This window comes from Anopheles stephensi, chromosome 2 (genome assembly GCF_013141755.1).
Source record: "Anopheles stephensi strain Indian chromosome 2, UCI_ANSTEP_V1.0, whole genome shotgun sequence".
NCBI classification, from domain to species: domain Eukaryota; kingdom Metazoa; phylum Arthropoda; class Insecta; order Diptera; family Culicidae; genus Anopheles; species Anopheles stephensi.
Genome location: NC_050202.1, coordinates 69,039,114 through 69,061,721, shown reverse-complemented (window position 1 = coordinate 69,061,721; position 22,608 = coordinate 69,039,114). Strand labels below are relative to the sequence as shown.

General features: G+C 44.4%; 2 protein-coding genes across 10 annotated transcripts in view; both read right to left on the bottom strand.

Moving 5' to 3' along the window:
* The window catches only part of LOC118504520 (papilin-like), a 200,992-nt gene that overhangs the window by 95,832 nt on the left and 82,552 nt on the right, over positions 1–22,608 (bottom strand). The window lies entirely within an intron of this gene.
* On the bottom strand, positions 1,596–3,332 carry LOC118504521 (histidine-rich glycoprotein-like). Its single transcript, XM_036039063.1, has one exon. It carries the CDS (start codon positions 3,244–3,246, stop codon positions 1,633–1,635), a length of 1,614 nt encoding a protein of 537 aa, XP_035894956.1. The 5' UTR covers positions 3,247–3,332; the 3' UTR covers positions 1,596–1,632.

Below are 22,608 nucleotides of genomic sequence, written 5' to 3'. Positions count from 1 at the left end.
TGATCCTGGGACTGCACGGGCCGTCCCGAATATGGCAAGGCCACGGTACACGCTTTGACATTTAACACATTGATGGATCGTTTGCCGAGAACGGGTAACAATATCCGGAGAATGAACAGAAGGCAGCAGCAGACCAAAAAAGGTAGGAAAAACAGGAAAATCCCCACACTGCGTATGATTAATTTTGTCTCCGAACGCACATGACACACGGGCTCGGGTTCAAAAATCGCACAACATTGCTACCAACGTTGCACGGACTTCGTTTGGAGGCTGCTGTTGGCAACCCGTGTGTAAAGAACGCAATAAAAATGAAATAAAAACAACCTTTCAACCAGCGACGGTGGCCGTAGCAGCAGAAGGAGCGTCCTTTACCGCTACGGAAGGATACGGTGACGAGAATGGAATATTGGATGCTTTGCTAACGAGAGAACCGATTCCTGGTAGGGTGTAACGGGGTGCCACGCTTGAATATTATGCCATCAGGATCCTATTGAATTTTGCCACCTTCTGTAATATCGTTGATGAGTGGGAACAAAGCGGACTCTAGCAGAAACGGTTGGGTTCATTGGGTCGAAGCAAAATTAATGTTTTCGCAGGGCGGTGAAAGAAGAGTTGGGGGTTTGCTGGTATTGCTTCCCCCCAAGAACCCCACAATAGGTGATGATGTCTCGGTTTTATTATCTTTTACAAAAGCGGTCATATTTTTCCGACAGGAACCTGGCCGGAAATGTGATTGTATTAAAAACATATCTTTTGGGTCATTTGCAAACGATAAGCTTTTTGCGGCCTGGTTCGACACCGTTTTATGGAAGTTGATTGAGAAAGGGATGGTTGGGATGGTTAAATGATTCTGTATTGGCTTAAACAAGATAAAGCAATGCTTTAAGGTAATAAGTGCGAGCGGTACGGTTGGAACATTTTAATACCTGTTCTAGCGTTATCAAATTGGAGCTTTATAATCAGCATGCCGTTCAGAATGGGTAGCTTATGCATAATTTTTTGTACGAAAAAAGGGAAGTTTTACCTTCTTTATCGAGTGATATTATAATTTAATAAAGCTGTCAGCACTGCCCAACTGAAGAATGATAATAATCACCTTCCGAACACCCGTCTCGATTTGTAACAGCTGGACTAGTTTGGCAACTGTTTGAGCGCGTTAATGTACCAGACGACGATTACCCAAAAATCAGGCCACTTTTGCTTTGCTGCTTACTTGATTAATGCCTGCGTCTATGATTAATGACTTGTCAACTGTGATCCGAAAAGTTTGATAATATATTATGAAGCTGATGGAGAGGACTGTACCAGTCGAAACCATATGTGTACCTCTTGATTTTTCTTTCATAATAGAAGCGAGTCACGAAACAAATAATCGTAATGCTTTGGAGATTTCAAGGGAAAATTATGATAGTAATCAGCATGGTTAGTAAAAATAATTGATGTAACCATAAAATTATAGCTTCTTTCAATAAGAGTAATCAAAGCCGTAAGTAAAATTCAGAAGCAATGTTATTCAAGATCTGAAAAGATATATCATACGCAAATAAATTTCTCAAACTTTTCCACCAACTGCAATTGAAGAACCATTTCAAGAATTAATGTTGCGATTACTTTATTAGAAACTGTTATCACTTATTCCGTTTTCTCCTCCTTCTGTTCCGGCTCCGGAGCGGCAAAGCGGAATGACAGCTCCGAGGCAGCTTCGTGTCCACCGTATCCACCGTGATGTCCATAGCCATGATGTTCGTGCACTGGCTGGCAAGGAACCTTCGAGACCGATGGGGCACAACCGACGAGCAGGTTCGCTCCACACTTCACTGGGGCGGCGTGTCCACCGTATCCACCGTGGGATGGTTGGTGATGAGTGACCGGGGCCGTGTAAGACGCGGACCGGTAGTGCATCTTCTTGTGCTCGTATCCGCCGTGGCCATGACCATGCGCTTCGTGTCCGTAACCGTGTCCGGCGTGAGCCTCATGTCCATGTCCATGGCCGTATCCGTGTGCTTCGTGGCCGTGTCCGTATCCCTTGTGCTCGTGTCCGTATCCCTTGTGCTCGTGGCCTCCGTGCCCGTAACCCTTGTGCTCGTGTCCGTATCCCTTGTGCTCGTGTCCTCCGTGTCCGTATCCCTTATGCTCGTGTCCGTAACCCTTGTGTTCGTGTCCTCCGTGTCCGTATCCCTTATGCTCATGGCCATAACCCTTGTGCTCGTGGCCATATCCCTTATGCTCGTGTCCACCGTGTCCGTATCCCTTGTGCTCGTGTCCGTATCCTTTATGCTCGTGCCCATAACCCCTGTGCTCGTGTCCGTATCCCTTGTGCTCATGGCCACCATGTCCGTATCCCTTATGCTCGTGTCCTCCGTGCCCGTACCCCTTGTGCTCGTGGCCCTTGTGCTCGTGTCCGTACCCGCCATGCTCCATATGTCCACCATGTCCGTATCCCTTGTGCTCGTGTCCATATCCACCATGCTGCATATGGCCTCCGTGTCCCTTCGCCTCATGATGTCCGTAGCCACCGTGTCCCTTTGCCTCATGATGTCCATAGCCACCGTGTCCCTTCGCTTCATGATGTCCGTAGCCACCGTGTCCCTTCGCCTCATGATGTCCGTATCCGCCATGACCCTTCGCCTCATGATGTCCATATCCGCCATGACCCTTCGCCTCATGATAGCCACCGTGGCCCTTCGCATCATGATGCCCATAGCCGCCGTGGCCCTTCGCCTCATGATGTCCATATGCACCGTGTCCCTTCGCCTCATGATGTTCGTAACCATGGCCTCCGTGATGGCCACCATGTCCTCCGTACGAACGCTCGAACGCCACCGCACTGTCCAATGCACTGCTCTCCGCGTCCTGGTCCTGATCGCACACCGTCCGCATAACGCCATCATCTCCTAAGAGTTCGGTACATGCAACTGATCGCTTCGACCGAGAACTAGCACTCATTTCACTACCTTCGACAGCCTCACCATCGGCCGCATCCTCCTGCACGTAGTTGCTCACTTGCTCGACCGCATCGACGACGGCCGCATCCTGTTCCTTCTCTGCTGCAACAGCCACCGTATCAGCATGTGCAGCCGGCGCATCCGCACTTTCCGCCTGCTTCAGCTCCGTCACTGGTCTCAGCTCTTTCTTGTTCGGCTCGGCATTGGCGGGCAACTGTTCCGCATTCACCGGTGCTGCAAATGTCAGCTGCAACGCGGAAAACACTACACCAAACACCAACAATACTGTGACGAACTTCATCCTGCTGCACTACTGTTTCTCGGTTTGCTCCGTACGACGGCACACCGATCCCGAACCACAAACGCAACTAGCCGGCGATCAGCGATCGATGCTTTGTTTTATTGACGGTCGATCGGTCAGCGAGCGTTTGATCGGTCAGCGAAATTGGAAAAATAAACAACTTTTTACCTGTCGATCGATTGGGCAGCTGCACAAAAGCTGCACCGAATGAGGGTCGTTTGGTTTTCCTCATTGCAAGCGTCATCAAATTAATAGGAATGAATGTAGGGCACACGTAGGTTTGTTTGGTTTCCGTGTCGTGCACGGTAACAAAAACGATTGCTTGAGTAAGGTGTTTTCTGTCCCTCAATTCGGTTAGATGAGACAAATACTGTTTCCTACTAGACAGCATTCGGAGGGTGTATCAATACCTCCATTAAAGAAGAAACCAAAAATGTTAATACATACATACATTAGTAAATTGAGATGGACGGATTTTCTATCTCTCGCTCCAGCTGAGACTGATTGACTAATTTCGTAAAGTGTAGCCCTTCAATGTTGTGTGCAATATTAATACTCAATCCTATCTAATGCTCGTTACCGCCAGCTTGGTCTGAATATTCCGAATGAAACAAATTATGCATCGAGTTTGCTTTCCGCCGACCAGCTCAGCTAATTACATTACTTTTCTGTTCCCATAACATATCTTCTTAATTATGTATCCACATTCAGTTATATGCTATAGTATAGAGAACGCTTATGAGCTCAAACAGCTCATTGGGGCTAATAATAAATTGTATTGCTGTATTAAATAATGCCTCAAATGATCTTAATAATGTAAGTTATTTCGATGTAACCGGTTCTTAAGTTCACGAAAAAAAAACCTCCATGCGCTAAGCACACAAAAAGGTTCATTCGACACAAACGTACATGCAAACAGCTGTTCATGCGGAAATGGTGCGTCCTAGATTGATTCGTCCAAAGCTAGAGATTTAATTTCATAACTTGAATAGCAATTGCTTGCTTACTGCTTTAAAGCCCACCAGGCTTCAAACGACAAACTTGTGTGTTTGAAGAATTTGAGCACAGCCATAACAAATGATTGTTGATTGTGGTTGTAATGTGAGCGCACCGTGCTGGAACGCCAAGCGTTATGCGTTACGAATAGTTCTGATGCAATCCGAGCAACGATTTTTGCTTTCGTTTTGCTGACGTTGCCAATGCATTTGTTTTTCTTCGTGAAGACCCACATTCATGTTTGTTGGTTAGTTTTTGTCACATTCTTGCTGGTAATCGAGTTTGCCGGCGGTCGTAGACCCCATATTGTTGACGTTGGTACAATTTTTCTGACCGTTGCAGTAGGAAATTAACTGCCTCTTTTGCACTGAATGCTAGTTTGCCAAGAAAAACATTTTTTTTTTTACATCGAAAGAGCAAGTAAACAGGGGCAAATGGTACAGTGAGATAATGTTAATAATAAATTGCCTGAAATTTTATGGAATTTAGGATTTAATTATCCTACATCCTATCCCAATCCTATTCTTTAGTTAAAGAAACCTTACCAAATGATCGTTTACTCCATATTTGTTTTTCCTCAACGCTTTTCCTCAAGAAAATATGCACATTATGCATGAAAATTTGCGTGCGATTCTTTCGAGCAGCTCTATCGCTCTTAAACGCACGCTTACTTCAAGCAAAATTGTCGTGCTTTGTATATGCAGCGTACCGTACAACGCTTACATATTGCTTGGAAAAGTTTTTCCTCATTCAAAAACCAAAGCCTTTCACCAACAAGCGCACGGACGCTCGAAAGCATAAACAACTAGAAGCTCTATATGCGAAGCTCATATGTTTTCCCTCGCTAGGTAACGGCGCTGCTTTTTGCCCTTACTTGAAGAAAGTGGTAACAATTTTCAACTTTAATCACCCAAAATGGCAACGAGCGATAGTTTCACCTGTTCCAGCGAAACCCAATAACCCCAAAACACTTAACAGGGTCCAGTACACCGTTTTACCCGCCAGCTTGCTAGTGCTGGGTCGTGTTATTTAATGGCGTACACGAAGCTAGCGCCACTAATCGATTCTAGCTTTCGGAACTGACGGAGGCACTAACGCTTCCCGTGACCCATGCCCATAGAACCCGTACATAAAATGCAGGAGGAACAAAGAAAAACAAGGAAAAGGGGCTTGGATGGTTCCGGACTGTTTGGTTGTTAACGACACGCTGGTGTGATAGTGATGATCCAGGCGGGTACATCTCCAGGCTTTACTGGACATTGAGCTGCTTCATTGCATCATTTTTCTTTGCTTATTTTTATAGGTAAAAAAGGTTTTGCTGTCACAAGAAAATTAGGTAATTCCATTTGAAACATTAGAAGAAAACAATTAGCAGAATTATTTTTCCAATGTAGGTAAAGTATTTCGAACGAAAGCTCATTGCAGACAGAACTGTAATATCATTGATGACAGAGAAAATGGTGACTTATAAAACCCCAAGCAATCGTGAATCGTGGCCAACAGCGCAGCGTCTCGGATTTCTTACCCAGGAAAGATGTCCTTGAGCAGTTCTGCCAAAACCATCGGTTCAACTTTGCTCGCCCATTCGTTCGCGTGCGCCGAAAGTTTGCCTACACACACACATCCCCCTTGCTCGGTTGCCTTGGAACCCGCGCCGTGCTTCGTAAAAACTGTTTCCGAAACTCATTAGCAGTAAATTTTACAGCTAACATATTGATTTCCCAGGTGTGCCAGCGAACGTAGGCCAGAAAGTTATACTACCCACGGGCGTACCCGCAAGCTTCGAGACCGAGTTAGTGGAACTGAAGCTGGCCGGAGGTGGATGGGAATCGTCAATTTTGCTGCAAATATCGATACTTGTGAAGTGATTTCCGATCTATTCTTGAGGCAATTGCTTCCTCCGCACATGGATTTTGCCGAAAAGTTGCCCAATTTTTGATTGTATATTTAAACTATTCTTTAGAACGTGAAACCACTTGGTAGCACTGAAAGGAAAGCAAAAAAAAAAAACCATACGCAATAAGCTTGCCCTATCAACATAATCTGCAGGTTACTTAAATATGCAATACGATTTGGTCGTAAATTTTTCAATTGCCAATATCATTTCGTCCGGCTCGATAGCTCGCATGCAGATAGCCGTACCATCCATTTTTCTCCCAGCATTAGGTTATTATGCCACCCTATACGACAACCGTATACCGTAATCACAAAAGCACATCCGAGCAGGCCGTCCGAAGGCGCACACACACTAATGCCACCTAATCCAATTTTTCATTTTAGGATGGAAGGAAAATGCAAAACTGCCACAAAACCTCATATTACCCCAAGCCCTAGCTGGCCACCGGTTTGCGAAAGATGATTCCTGGCTGGCTGCAATGTTTACACGCGATCAGCAAGAGCGTGGAAGGATTCGATTATCCGAAACTGTGGTGGCCGGGGGCGGGCGAGAAGGATTGTTTTCTACAATCCGCATAGAACCGTCCCGGAACTTGCAAGCGTATACCGGGCACGAAGTTGACAGGTTCCACGGGTTTCGGTATGCGTATGGAATTATAAGCGTTCCTATCAACAAAAAACCAGCATGACTGAAGCAAAAACAACCTGCGAACATTCGCAGATATGTGTCGTCCGGTGGCAATGCCGGAGTTCTGCCAGCTTTCTTTTTTCTTCTTTCGTTACGTGCTGTGGACTTAAGACGATGAGTGAAAGAAGGAAGGAGAACTGGCAAGCGAACCGGCATGAATCGAATCGAGCATTTCGATACAAGGGACCACGGGTCTATAAGCTTCAAAACCACAATCTTCTCATACCACGGCGGGATACCGCAGCGTGCCAGTGTCGTTTTTCGGTATTTGATGTCTGCATACAAGAGGCTCGGTCTCGCCTTCTGTTGGTTGGGAAAATTGGGAAAGAAAGAAAAAAAGGGAAACACTCTTACGATGCGATAATCCGAAATTGCTTTCCTTCTACTTTGGTTTGCATTTGGATGGAATCGGAATCGGGCTGAAGGTAGTTTAATTTTTTTTCCATTCGTTTTACGCGTAAGATTCTTTCACGGATAGATTTTTTTCTATTCTTTTCCTTTCCATGTGAAAACTACTGCAAATAAAAATTTCATCAGCAGTAGTTGCGGAATGGAATTGAATTTGTGTACCGTCAAGTACGCTCAATTGAATGGAAAAAATGCTGTTTTTTATTTATGGGTTTATTTCATAATTAATACTAACGCATAGCATTTAGTTTGATGATGTGGTTTGAAAATATTGGCCAAGAAATTTCTTAGCTTCAAGTAAAAAAAAAAGTTCATCAGCAAATTTGTCATTGTTCACAATCAGTGCTTGCATCACTTCCTCGGGTTTTAAGTAAATTAGTGAAAAGATATTAAATTTCTCAACCTTCGCAAAAGTAATCCGATCCACCCTAACTCCTTATCAGACACACTGCCACCACTCGTAAGAATTCAGTGCCACATTTCATTGGTTTCCTTAAAACCTCCACTCATTGCTTTTCGTTCCTGCTTTGTCTGCATAATTCATGAACGTGTGCCAAGACAATTACCGCACAGCACACCCACAAAAGCCTGTCTTTACGTACAATGAATTTGAAACTTCATTGATCTTGTATAGCCACCGGGAAACCCCCCTTTTACATCGATTTTCTTTATGCAGTAGCCAGGCCTCGCATATTTTGCATCAAAATCCCCAACGTTTGCCGTGTTGCCGTGTTGGAAAAACGCAGAGGTTTTAAAGTAGCGAGTAGCTCTTCGTATTTTATGATTGCGCAGAAACACATTCGAGTTGCCTCCCGTACATCTTCACAGCCCTTTTACGGGTACGGTTTTTTGTTGTTGCTGTTGCTGTTGCTGTTTGAGACTTTTTTATGTTTAACAAAGTTGAACGGTTTCCAAGTGTTACGAGGATTGGACCCATATTAAAATGAACATTTCATACGACCCACCGTCGGGCGGTCGTATCGAGAGGACCGTGTTTTGTATCCAGTGTCATCGTATTTTACATTTACCATCGTTTATTGAGGGGGAATTAGCGTTGTGGTGTTTAAGGTGAAGATAGAGCATCGAGTAGTAGGTTTGATAAAGGTATAAAATGAATTCTTTATTTAGTTTTTAAATAGCAGAGCATTCATAAGTGTAGGAAATGATAACCAATCCTTCAAAATTATCTCTCACTCTTAAAGTCGTTCATTATTTGATGCGAACTATTCACTCACAATTCTATTTTTATAGCCAGACAGACAATTGGCTAGACTACCACTCAAACACCTCAGCGTCTCACGACTTCAAGCTGTGGCAGTGCGTAATGAAGTTAATACGGTTGCCTTCACGTCATGTGTCCGGAAACAGCGTGGTATCTATTTTATAAATGAATCATCGGACGTACACATTTACCATCCTGTTCCCCATCTCACCAAACGCTATGCATGCATGAAGAAGCAGCACTAACCTAATTTTCCTTCTGTGACAACAGTGAACTCTGGTCCACGTACTGAGCAAGACCAAACAATACACCCGTAAACATTATCTGGTAGCAAAGCACGATAGACGGAGCGTCGTCGTGGACAGGCCAGGAAGGCGCACAGAGCGACCGGATAGACGTCAACGTAAAACGACAGGTTGATACTATCACTCACTTTGTCTGTCTATTACTGGTCACGTTACACCCGAGCAGCACAATAAGCAGTCGCTTTTATCCAGATGCTACCCCGGGTCTTATATACCGGGGCGCAAGACGAGCGCAAACGAGCAAGCGGGAATGCTACTCCCGGCCGGAGTACAAATGCAGCCCGGTGGTCCTTCCATCGTGCAGGAGACCGGGGACCCGTTGCGTGACCTTAGTGATTGCAACCCGGACTCGGTTCCGGTTGCTACTTTTCAGGTGATGCTTTGAGACAACGTGCGCCGTATCGTTCATCGAAAGATGGAGTTGAAGTCGAATGTCAAGAGTTGCCTCACGGTGGAGACGGGTGAAGCGTAGGTAATGGAGCACATTGGCCGGGACGGAATCATGCTGCACGCAATGGTGAATTAATGTAGCGCTTATAAATTATTGATTCAATTATATGCGTTCATCTGAAGGAAGGTGTTCGAAACGTGCGATCAATAGTCAAATGCTGCAATTGGTCATTCAGCATTAAACAGGTACGGGATTATACCAACAAGAATGCACACCAGATCGGTTCATAATTACGGTAATGATGAGAATGATTAAGAGCTGAGAGATTTGATAGGATATGATGGTTTGATTAGTTTTTGCTTATGGCGTTATCTTCCTATACAATGTAGAACTTCGTTCAATACAAATTATTCGAGTTGACATTTGTTTTGAAGTTCAATTACTGTTTATAAAATAGGTTTGATTTTTTTCTTTTACATACCAGTTTAAATATTTGAAAACGCTTCTTCATTATCCTTTTAAGTAGTACATTTGTTCTAAAACGAAACTAATCTAAAAACTCTGAACATTTACTTAACCCTATTGCTTACCCGTAAACCACACCGGATCATCAAGCATTCATTATATTACGGCACGGGCAGACAACGATACCACGAGAAATGAATCACGACCAATCGCCTGCTCACCGTTAGCGAGCACTCCATCGTAACACACTACTACCCGGTGATTTTGAGCCAGTGACGAAGATTTCGATAATGACACGATGATCACGGACGAGCCCGGGCGTGAGCGCTGGGCGCCCGGATGTAGGCAGCGCTCGGTGCACGCTCCACATTTGCATAAGATTAGATCGGCCCTGCACATTATCATTATCATGCTTGTGTAGCATAAATGAATTGATTACGTTGTGACAATATTGGATAGATAAAGTGGAATGATTAATGCTTCCGATAGAGAGACGGACCGAGTTGTGTGTGTCCCGTGTCGTGTCGAGAGTTGCCCACTGCGCCCGGGACACACAAAAGGCCTGCACTCGAGCACAGCACATCACACGTGAGCGGCGCGTTGCATTTGCTGCATTGTGCTGCACTTGTCATGCAGTGCCCGAGGGGGAACCATTGTGGCTGGTTCGGTCGGGGCCCGCGATCCGTGCCGGGAAGTTTTCTGCGACCGACCGATCGATCCGGGAAACGCAATGTTGACAATCGAGAGTGCTTTACCCCGATGCGAAAGGATTCTCATTTTCACATTCCAGCCAAGTGCAGCGGGATGTATTGCATTGCTCAGCGTTACGCGTTTGCTAGTGGGAGAATGGATGGAAGCGAACTAGAAATTGTAAGCCCAAACATCAGACGCAGCCGGCGGAGTCCTCATGCAATAAAGCGAATCGGAATGTGTTTGATGTTTTCTGCACAAAGTGCTGAAATTGTGTTAGGTTTTGGCGAAACAAAATCACCCTCCTTGCGTATTGATGGCGCCGCTTTGTAGGCGATTGAAGCGCGAATGCGAGTATGGAAGTGCAAAACAATTTAAATGTGAAATAATTTCCATTTGCAAATATTGGATTACAGCAATTTCGAACAAAATAACCACCATGCTGAGGGACCACTCTGAACTTACATGAAATTTCTGTTCTATAATATCCTGGACTATTCGTAACACAAAATGCTTCGATCGTTTCTTTATATGCAATACACTGATTTTGATCGGTGTTCAGGTTAGATCGTTTTATTTTCGACCACGGCACGGTACGACGGCACGTACTGTTTGAGTAAGTTATTAAAATATGAACCAGCCCAGCAAAAGGAGAGCATAAATGGAAAACAAAAGATTAGAAAGAAAAGGAAAGCAAACCCACTCCCCAAAAAAGTATAACTGTCAGCAAAACGTGCAAGATACAACGAACGGGAAAAAAGGACGCTTCGTTGTATGGGAGAAAGAAAAAAACCGGTTAGCAAGAGATGTTTGGTCGGAAAATGCCGAAAATCAGCAAAATGGATGAACCGTTTCGATCCGCGGGCCGTTCAAGGGACAAACTATAACGCCACACGGATCAGGATCTAAACAAACAGCAGTGAGTAGGGGCATAAAAAAAATCTGAGAAAAGAAAAATATTTTTTCCCTTTCTTGTTGTGTCGTTTTGCTGGAAAACCATAACAAAACCCTCGGCGAAGGCAGGTTTCGCAAGCAAATTTTCCACCTAGTGCTAATTCTGAAGGGTGTTTGTTTTCGTAATTAAATTATTCCTAGGAGAGTTTGTGTTTAAATATTCAACAGCAGCTACTCCCGAATTCACTCACACATAACCACACGCACCCACACACACACACACACACACGCACACACTTTGGATAGGACCGAATGGAAAGGGCACGCAGGTTCGAAGAAAACGATACGATCCGGCCCCGGTTGTCCCTGGTTGGCCATTTTATCTGCCCCGGGTACGAATGTCCAGCGAATGTTCCATTGATTGTAACGTATCCCAAGCGCTCGCCGAGTAGGACCACCGAAACGCCCGACAGAAGACTTTTGCATATTTTATCTTAAAAACTAGCCTACCAAACCTTGAAGCTTTAGATGGGTCCGGGAGGCCTGTTGCTACATTTTCAACTCACAACACACACATACACACAGACAGAAAGGCGTTTTCGGGCGAAAGTTTTCCATCTTCGCGCGTTTGGGGACCGACCGAGCCTGGGTTGGCGAGTGAAAAAGTTTCCCAACCGAGCGGACCATGAAAAGACAATTGACCGGTGCTTGACTGCATCCGGGAGTTGGCTACTTGGTTGTTCCGATCCATTGTTCGAACTTTGTCCATTGTTTTCTATTTTTCCCCTCCAGAGCACGAAGCAGTCCTTCGCCCGGCCCGGTACTCTATGTATGTGTGTGGGTGTTACGACGAAAGAAGTCAGCGAGCCACATGCCTATCCGGTGAGTTCTCGGGAAGCGTAGAACCCGTCCAGCAAAGGAACCATTCTTTTCGAATTGCGAACGCCAAGTGACAAAAAGACATGCTCGTAGCTAATTTGCCCTGGTTCCTGGTTACTAAAGCTGCGAACAATTGTCCCAAGCTGCGGAGCACAACTCTTGGCTCTAAAACCGTTTCTCGTGCTCGTTAGGAGTGTTTCGCAGGTCTCGTCACGGCGAGCTGATGGGCGGACAGTGTCATCAGCCCACCGTTGGTCACCGTTTTCTAATCGCTTTTCACACCATAATGAACCGGGGCCGGAGTGTCTGGTGGGGAGCGGGTGCTTTTTATTTCCCTCCGCAGCCAGCCACCAGCGGAGGGATTGTTAAATTTTAATTAGTTTTCAATTTTTATCGTGCTGCCGGCACCATGGTACGAGCTGGTGAGAAAAATTAATTAAAAGCTTGACACTGGGTGGGCTTGGGCCCGGTTCGTCGAGTTTGTGTAGCAGTTTGCAGCACGGTGCTCCAAGGGATTGCCGGAACTTGTTGAAAGTTTTATCCGATGATGATAGCGTAATCGATAGTGAGATCTTTCGCAATCAAACTCATACCGCTGTGTACGTAAAGTGAGCCATCAAGTAGGCTCAACAGCTGTTCCGTGTGCGTGTTTCTGTCAGAAAGCGAATTGTGTCCGTAATTTGAAATTACACAGCAAATCGGGCACGATCGTGCACAACAGCAAAAAATGATTGGTTTGATTAAAATGAAATAACATTAATCGTTGGATGGCGCTAATTTTAAGCTTAATTCAGCGTAAAGTCAAATGTTTTGAGAACGAATAATCAAATGAGACAGCAGTGTAATTCTCGAGACGTTTTGCCCCAGCAAAGCGTACAGCCATCGGGAAGAAGTTTCATGTCCTGTACGTATGATACGGTAGAGAAATCCACCCCGGAAAAACGGAAAAGGAAAACCCCCTGCGAAATAACACAGCTCGCTTACGTTTGCAATCAACTAGTTGTGATGGGCAAAGCAGAGCCGCAAAACGCAAACAGCTATCGATTTTACATCAAAATGCTAAAGCAGCCGGGACGCTTTTCCACTCCCGGTCAGCCGTGTGTTTCGGTGCGGTAGGCCTCGGGGCCAATCTTTTGCTTTCCTTGCATGTTCACGTTAAAGCGTCCGAACTGGCAAAGCAAAAACAAAACACAAAATGTGCCAAACGGTGACCAGTGTTGTTTTTACGATTCACTTACCAATAAAAGCGGCGAGTAGGTGGGCGAGAAGAATTTTTTTCCTCTTTTCGTTTGGTTGCTCCATGCCAAGTAGGAGCTTTGCGCGAACGAAGGTACGTACGTGCGGATTCACATAAATTAACGAACAGAAATTATTTTCCGCTTGATTTATGTTCCGAGTACGCCGAGTACGGTGTGCTTGACCCTGTTTGTGGACACGCGCATTTATCCTGCGGCATAAACGTTTTCAAGGTCACGGGTTTATGGGAAAGTTCTGAGAATCTTTTTACAGTGGAGTAAAGTCTTTCGGCTGGTTCAAGAATATGTTGTTCAAGACAATAGGGACACGGTTGTTTAATTATAATTAAATAATTAAAACCAACAAAATGATCTACGACAAATAATTGCAAGCTCGCGAGCTACAGCTCCGGTACACTCACTTTAGCATACCAGCCTCACATGAACCATATCGATCCTCGGTGAACGGTGAAGAAATTAGCACTCACTGTTAAAAGCTCTTAATTATTTCAAAACACTCTTCATTCAGCGGCGGCGCTAGCAACCATCGGCCCAAGATCAAAAGATTTCAGTCCCGATCCCGCCGGTACCGGTTCGATGATGGACGCACGGCTGACTTTTGCTGACGGTTTAGATATTTTGTAGTTAAAAATCGCTTCTCTCGCTCACCCGTTTTGAGGGGAAGACGGGCAATGATGAGTGGGGAAAGGTGGTCGAGAATTTTGTCTGCTTTGAAGATGCCGAAGACGCGCTCGAGGGTGTGTGGAGCGCTTCTGCCTGATCAAAGTCCAGCGCAGGCGGCAAGTGTTAATTAATATTCGGCTGTAATTGGAACATCGCCGCGGTTGAAGTGCGAACTAATCTTGGGACCGATCAACAGCAGCACTGGCAGTGGGTGGGTAGTAACACAGTTGGTAACGCTTTTCCTCGCCAGGTGTTATGTGCTGCGGTGCTGTCTGCAACAGGTATAGAGCGAAAGCCTGTTTATCCTGCTGGTTAGACTGGCTTGCTGTCGGAAAGCAAGCAAAAAATCGATATAAACACCTTAATTTAATGATGGGAACGGCACAGCGTGCTGAGGTTCTGAGGCCGAACTTAAAGGCATTTTAAAGAGAGAACAAACAGTTTTGTTTTTGTATGCGGTAAGAGCCATAGAAATGGTAATATAAATATTATCAAAGGCAATAGAACAATTACGATCTTCGTCTTGGTGAAAAAGACTCTTGTTCGCTTTATTTGTTTTTGTGTAGTAATAGTTCGAAATATGACATGTAAAGAGAAAACTTAATTCAGTTTCTTGTGAAAGTTGTTTCGCTGGATGAAGTAATAGGATTTGCGCTTTATCAGAGCAAAGTAGTAGTAGAATGGGAAAATTGCTCTTTTAATTGCTATGTTTTTCGTTGGCCAATTTAGCCTTCCATTCTCGTATAACAGGTGATATGATGTTTTTCCTTACTTTTCAAACTTTTAATGAAGCTTTATCGGGAACTTTTAATAATTAAAATCAGCTACAAAAGGGGAAAAACGACCCAATGTTTATCATGTGGATGCTTATTTTGTTTACACGAGTAATGGATAACCTTTAGCCAAACGGAACATCCATCATTACGCACCGCAGTACACCGGCACTGACTTTCTCACCGGAAGCTCACTCCTTCGAAACTGTACCGTCTTGCAAAAAGTCAGTGTCATAAATTAACGTTCGTCTCACATAGCTACACAGTTTGCGGCACCACAGCCAAGGTATCCATCGTCATTTCTTAAGGAGACAACGTGGGGCAGAAAGGGGCGCACCGTGTTAAAACACATGTGAAACGAGCCTGTTCTGCTGGCGAAAGCCTAAAAGTTCATCCCTGCCGCATGCCCGAGTAGCATTTCGGTGCGTGATAACGTTACCCCTGGCGCGTGTGTGCACAGCAGTGAGCCTAGACAAACAATAGACTTAACCAGACAAGAAAACACGTGTTCGCTCGGCGCGTCCCTTCCAACCGTCGCAGCCGGGTCGTGCTAAGAGAGCATTTCCGGCGAAAGCGATATGGCACAACATAAATTAAAACATGCAAACAAAAAGCCACAGAGCGCGCGCCAATGATATTGAAGCCGGGCCGGGACAATATTTGGCCAGCGTCATCGTTCAACCGGTTGATGGCGAGAACCGGTTCGAAGAAGTTACCGATGCGCAACGGTTTATGCCGCATCATTCGGTAGGCGCACAAATCGTGAAAGCATGATTGGGGACTTGTTATTGAATCGACTTAGCCTGGTGGTTCGATGGTAGCTGCAAACAGAGAAAGGATCACGTCCACCACATTCCCAGTGGCCAGCTACAACGCTCGACTGCGACGACCTTCATGGTGGGGAAAGAAAAAAAAAATATGTGAGATGACCTTATTTGAGGTTTTACAGTCCGACTGGCTGTCGTGTCAAGTAAATCTGTAGCTTTTTTCCGCTCTTGTAACGGGATTAGAATATCTGCATGGTTACAGAGGTCGTAGTGGCAGCGGACATGTCTGCATGACAGATGACGAACTGGGGTATTTTTTTTGCCTACAGAAGGTTCGCACACAGTTCGATTGTGCCCGAACGCTGAAAGTCTCTGACAGATCTGTCAAGCTTGATTGAAGCGACATTTCTCACGGATGCAAATGGATTTAGAACGATGATGATAAATTGGCTTCCGTGCTGATGTTACAGCATGCCAACAGGCGGGTTACTACTACAGCTTTGTTGCTGTTAGCAATTAGTATTTGCTGACAATGCAGCCATGTAATGAAAAAGTGAAAAAAGCTATGGGAATGCCATGACTCGCTCAGCGAACTATTCAAACAGTTTTGAAAATGTTGCTGAAGTGTGTATCTTAGATGGTCCAGAGGGGTAAAATTAGAACTCATTCATAATACTAAGAAAGTTGAGATTTTTAGGAATATGTATAGGGCTTCTTTTTTACAAGGTCTGTGACTTAATTCCATCTACAGGATGTATTATTTCATCTCTCATTGGTTTGTGTAATCTCAAATGTCCTTAAAGGCTAGGTGATGACCATTAAATAGGTCTGTTTTTTAATTCAAAATCAAAACTATCTCCAAAATTTCATCAAATAAAATAAGTTGTGTGGACATAGTTGGAAAAGCGCAAGCACAACGGAACATAACTTTAACGACACCCACCAGAATCATAGTTTGAATATAGCCCGCGGTGAATGATTATCCTTCTTGGAAGAACACGTGAAACCTTGCTCGTTGAGTTCTGCTTATAGACTTTTTTTTTCGACGTTCCACGTGCAAACGCATGGGCAAGTTGATAAAGCAGAATGAGAATGACAAAAAAAACACACACTCACAGGTCAAAGTGTAATAGCTAGCTTGGGCTGTAATGCAAAACCTTCTTTAAGCGGAACGACGCTGGTGTTGGAACCTAAGCACCGACACCGACGTTAGCATTACCGAGCAGACCATCCCGGTCCCCGGGCCGGGTATGCTGGATCGTGTTTGCCTTTGTCCAATACTTCGTTTGATATTAACCCGGGCCCTTCTTAGTTGACAGATATGATAATGTTTAACCAATGGGGATAGGACCGTCCCGCCGGGCCTGTTGGGGACGATGCTGCGTTACTGCGCCTCCGGGCCCGGTAACAGACGGACTGTGTTGGATGTTGGACAAGTTTAGGTGCTTTGCTACGAGCAAACATTTATCTATCAAAAATGAATTTCGGTGCAAATATTCGATGGCAATGGCGAGGCTGAGGCGTAACCCGGCGTACAGCTGCGTAACGTGCGTTGGATGGCAAGTGGTGGAAATTGTTTAATTCACCAGACCCAAGCAGGCAGACAGGCTCCGCCCCGGCTGCAGGCCGTTAAGTGATTGGTTTGCGTCGTCAGCTCGCTCAGTTCGCTCGAATCTGTCCAGAAGTTTCTTTGAATGATGATTTAAGTGTAAATTTCAAAGAAAACCCAGTCTTGTGCTTTAAATGAATGCAAAGCAATTTGGAAATTGCTGAGATAGTTGCACACCGGCTGCCAGATGACGCAGTTAGTTTTGATCGTTTTCGCCCGAAAGGAAAATGGGATGGGATCCGCTTTCGGCAGAGGCTATCGCTTCTGAAAACAAATACTTCATTAAACGGACACTGATCAGTTGAGTTCATCTGAATGCGTGCAAACACTCGCACACCTTCTGATGAAAATCGCTATCCGATAGGTTCCAAATAGTCGGAACTCGGAGCGATCGTTTATTTGATATTGCTTCAAACACTTTAGCAACGGGAGGATTTTTTTTGGTGATGGAAGATTTGCGGAATCTTAAAACGGGTTGGATATTTTACACGTTCCTTCACAAGTTGGTCCCCTTCCACGCCACGCCAGGGGTCGAAGGCCTAAATAAAAAAGGGACGAATAAAGCCAACAGCCAAGACACACTCACACACAAAAAACGCGCTGAAGAAACCGAGAAACTTCGAACAGCCCGTTTTCCGGCTTTGATGTCAGTGTCCGACAGCGAATCGCAGACCCTTTTTCTTGAAGGACTGCTAAAGAAACCGTACACGAAACCGCGGCGGATTGACCGGAGGCTACACTTGGGATGAGTTCAGAGGACTCATCCAGCTCTAGACGTGCGACAGCCGCCCCGGTACCCCCGAGCCATGCTTTGGTTAACCTTTTTTTCCTGTGCGGCCGTTGTTTTGGTTTTGTTTGCCTGGTTCGATGAGATTTTCACCCAGAACTCGACCGAAGGGTGTCTAAATCGTGTTCGATCCGGAGGCTTTGCACGGCAAAAGGTGATTGGTATTTTAGGTGGCAACCTCTTTTTCACTCCCATTCCCGTGTTGGCCCGAAGCTCTTTGTGTGTTTGTGTTTTTGGGTGGAGGATGTGGTGGGCCTGCCAGAGGTAAGTGGCGAAACGCTACGGGAGGATGCGGTTCGGTGACCGCAGTCCAAGTGGAAAAACAGATTGAAAATTATCACCAACAGAGGGAGAACGGGACGCCGGATGCTAGAACGCACCGGCAGCCATTGACGGCAGCCCGATGCCCGGAAGTCCGGACTTTCGACACTGAAGACATCGACAGCGTGTCTCTAAGCAGCAGCACAGAAACGTGCAAAGCAGGTAAACAGTCGGTTTCGGAGCCGAGTCGCAAGCGTTTGCAGAAAATGCTCGAAAAACGTCCAAGCATCATCAGCAAACGTGAACCAGATAATAGAAAGGTGCCGAGTTGATAGCTTCGGGGGATATTTCGATGCGTTTTTTTACCCTTTTTGAGTTTTTTTTTCGTAAATTAAAACGAAACTGTCAAAAGGGTACATAAAAATTCACTATCGGTTTGTATCGGATCGGATGTTCAACTTCAAAGTGTTTCCTTTCCTGTTCTGCCCCACAATCGTTCACTATCTCTTTCTGCCAGGACGGAAGCAATAAGTACGAAGGTAGAACGTTTCAGAGCCTGACCAGCTAAACAAAATAATTACGATCCCTTTCGGGGGAGGTTAGAAATGAACTGGGTAAGAACATGAGCAACATAAAAGCCTGTTTGATAGTGAAAGAGGTGAAGCTTAAAATCTGAACCTTTTTAATTTCTTGAAGGTGTAGGGACAAATCGTTTGACATTTACAGGTTTGGTCCTTTTTCGTAATCGATAATAAAGGTAAAGCGCTTGCTATTATGTTAGCTCGCCTGAGAACGGTCAAATTTTGTAACATTTGCTGAAAACGAAACATTTTCTACAAAAAAAAAAAAAAAAATGAAAGGAACTCAAATCACCAGGCTCTGGTGAAGTACAAAAGTGATAAGTTGTTACTATAATGAAATCAACCCACTAATCGCTCACAGGTTAGGCGTAACGCAATACATTGAATTGCATAACTTTAGGCGTATAAAATTACCAGGAACGAGCTGAATGTGCTCGTAAAACATCCGTAAAACGTTAAACATTGGTGAAAAATTCAAAGACAGAGCAGTTTTCATAAGTAGATTAAACTAAACGTACGTTATTATTCTTTACAAATTCTTGCAACATAGTTTATAATAATATCCAACTAAACTATAGCAAACTGAACGTCTGAAGTTGTAACGTTTCCTTCAACCAGCAGCTCATTGAATTTGAAAACCACTTTTGTAGAGAAAATCTCGCATTAATTATAAATTAATCAAAAAGCTGCCGTACCGAGCGTGTCTCCAAGCAAAACCTTAAAACACCGACCTGATTTGATTTTAAATGCTTTCAACTACTTATCGTGCAGCACAACCGGTTCTCTCGATATCTTCAATTGCATCCAAATCATCCCCATTCACTAAACAAAATGCTTGTCTGTTCAGTATAAGTCGTAACACACAGACACACGGCGAACGATGAACATTGGGCTGGCCTGTTTTGCTGGTAAGCACTTGTTAGCCACTACACACCACACGGCAGCACACATGTGCATGTTTCCTTCCCATGCGCACCCTTACATCCCATGCCGTAGCTTTTGGGGGCGGTGAGTCGGACGATTGTGGAGGATGGCTACGGCCCGGGATAAACATGATGTTGATCGATTTTTGATTAATTTCCTCCCGCACCCGACCATAGGCGGGCGAGATCGCATCGTCAGGACCAGCATAAGTTTGACCTCCAACAAGACACACTCTATCGCTTGCCGGAGCGGACGACGGGCTCGTGTCTGCGCCCGGTTGATGATGTTGATGATGATGATGGTTATGCTGGTGTGATTTGGGGATTGAAGGAAAAGAAGGCAACAACAACAACAACAATAACAAAAAACCATCCACCCCGAGACACGAACGGTACGGTTGTCAAAGGAGAAAATAGAAAGAGGAGAGACAGCAAGAAAAATAGCACCGAACTGTAATGGCTTAAATGTGCTTCCGAACAGCAAGTACGGGTACGATGAATGTGATATGCAGCAGCAGCAGCAGCAGGCTCAAACGATCCCCCAATACACTCTGAACATGGGGAAAATCTAGAGAAGAAGCATCATCAGTGTCGAAAGCAGCTCGCCAATCAAGTGGGTTGGCCATGTAGTTGTTTTTCGAGAGGGTGGACGGAAAATCATCACACGAACATGAAACATGTTCCGTTTGCGTGGTGTGTGTGTGTGTGTGTGTGTGTGTGTGTGTGTGTGTGTGTGTGTGTGTGTGTGTGTGTGTGTGTTTGTGCTTGTTCCGTGTGTATGTGTTGAAAAAGGAGACGATAGATGGGAAAAAGGGGATGGAAAACAGAATCCAGTGAAGGCGACAAGACTGATTGCATAACCGTGGCCATGATGTTGTTCTCGAGGCCTTCATCCTAGTAAGGGTGCTGCCGTTCTCGGAACTCTGAATTTTCGGTTTTATTTTTATTTATTTTGCTTGTTTGTGTTTTTTTTTCTTCGTTGTCGTTATTTCACTGCAAAAGGTGTGACAGTGTCGGTTAGTGAACATATTGGATTCAACATGCACCGTGTGCGAGATGCTGTTGATGATTGTAAAAGTGTCGACGGTACATTAGAGGGCGTACAGAGGAAACTCTTGCCAACACGGACACACGATGCGAGCGAGAGAAAAGCGGAAAGTCTTGCATAAATCCATTTGCTTCGAGCACTAGCCGAGCAAACGATCAGCAACGAGTGTTTAGGGAATTGCGCAAGCTTAAGAGCAATCTGACGATGCAAAGAAGCAACAAAACGATGAGATAAAAAATCCCAAACAAGCGTTGACCGAAAACACCGAGCGCCACCAAGCACGGGATGACATTCCACCCCCAGGGTAGGTAGGAAGGCAAATCAAAGCCCAACCAGCCAAGGCTAAATGCAGCGGTGAACGAACAAATTTAAACACAATCAAGTACGATTGGGAAATAATCTGGCGCAGAATTAGAAAGCAATTTGGTAAATAAGCGACTGACCTTTTTTTTGTTGTTTGGATTATTATTTTGCTTGCCATTTCGGGAGCAAAAATAGTCCAACGCTCTACGTCAACTACGCGAAACTTTCGCGCATCATATTTCGACAGATGGCACAAAACCAACTTCGCGTCGCGGTGATGAAGTTTTTATCTTCTCCCTTCCCGGTGCTGTTCCATCCGTGGAACCGCTGCCAAAATTGCTGAGCATCGAAAAAACGCAAAATTGTGCTCAAAGTTTGGACCAGAAATGGCATCGACTTACTTGCTCCCTTTTGCCACCGCCGGAAGTCACCGGATCTTGGGTGGTGAGTCGTTTTCGGGTACGTACCATTTGACGGAAGCGTTAATTAAATTATCATTTTTGAGAAAATGCTTATTGAACAGAGGGCAAACGTTTGTTTTTTGATTTTTTTTATTTTATTCCTAGAACAGCAAGCTTAAGCTTACCAAAAAGATTACAATCAAAAAGATTACAAAGGGACGCGGAGTTTGAGCCATAATAAAAATAGATTCAATTTAAGTTAACAACTTTATTTACAATTACGTTAGCCTGTCTGGGAAAGAAAATAAATCGATAGCAAAAATACAACTGCAATCGACTGCGCTACCATCGCTGAAATGGCGTAGTCGATGACGCAAAGCTCAAAGTTCTAATCTACCCTGCAAATGGCGTCACAGCATAAGAATGGCACATTCCTTAGTGTAAAAGTTGGATGTGCGAGCTGCAAAAAGGGTTTGACTTTCCTTCTTGAAAGGATGAAAATATTGAGAATCTGAGGACACGTTTGAAGTGATGGGAGTGAAATCAGATCTGATAAAATAACATCCCTCGTATCAGTTGGGCACGATCAGGTCGATACTGCAAACGATTTCTGTTTTGCAGAATCTTCCCCCTATTCACAGCAGAGAAGATAAAACAGATATCAGATGTCGCTGGAAAACAAAAGGATCGTAGATGGAAGTTTGGGCTAAGGAACAGTAGTCACATCCATGAATCTATTTTATAAAATAAGCAAATGAAACAGTTTTGTTTTAGGTGCCTGAGTGGGTTGAATGGGTATCGAGCTTACGATTGAATAGAAATAAAGTTGTTAGTTTAATGGAGAGATTGATTAACATTTATAAAAATTCTTTTGTTTGTCTTACATGTCGATTGTTTACAATTAGAAATACACTTTAAAGAAAGTTTTAAAAATGTAGTTTTACTGCTGCAGGTAGCCGTAAATTGATTATTATATTGTATTTCAGGAACTTTGATGGAGGCGCCCAGTACTTTTTCCAAAATTGCGTTTAAATTATTTTCAAATCATGTAAACAGTCAAAAATAACAGAAAACATCTCTAAAATACTAAACATAAATAAAAACCAATTGTTCTGGTTTCGCAAAATGCTCAAATTTATCAATAAAATTTCAATTC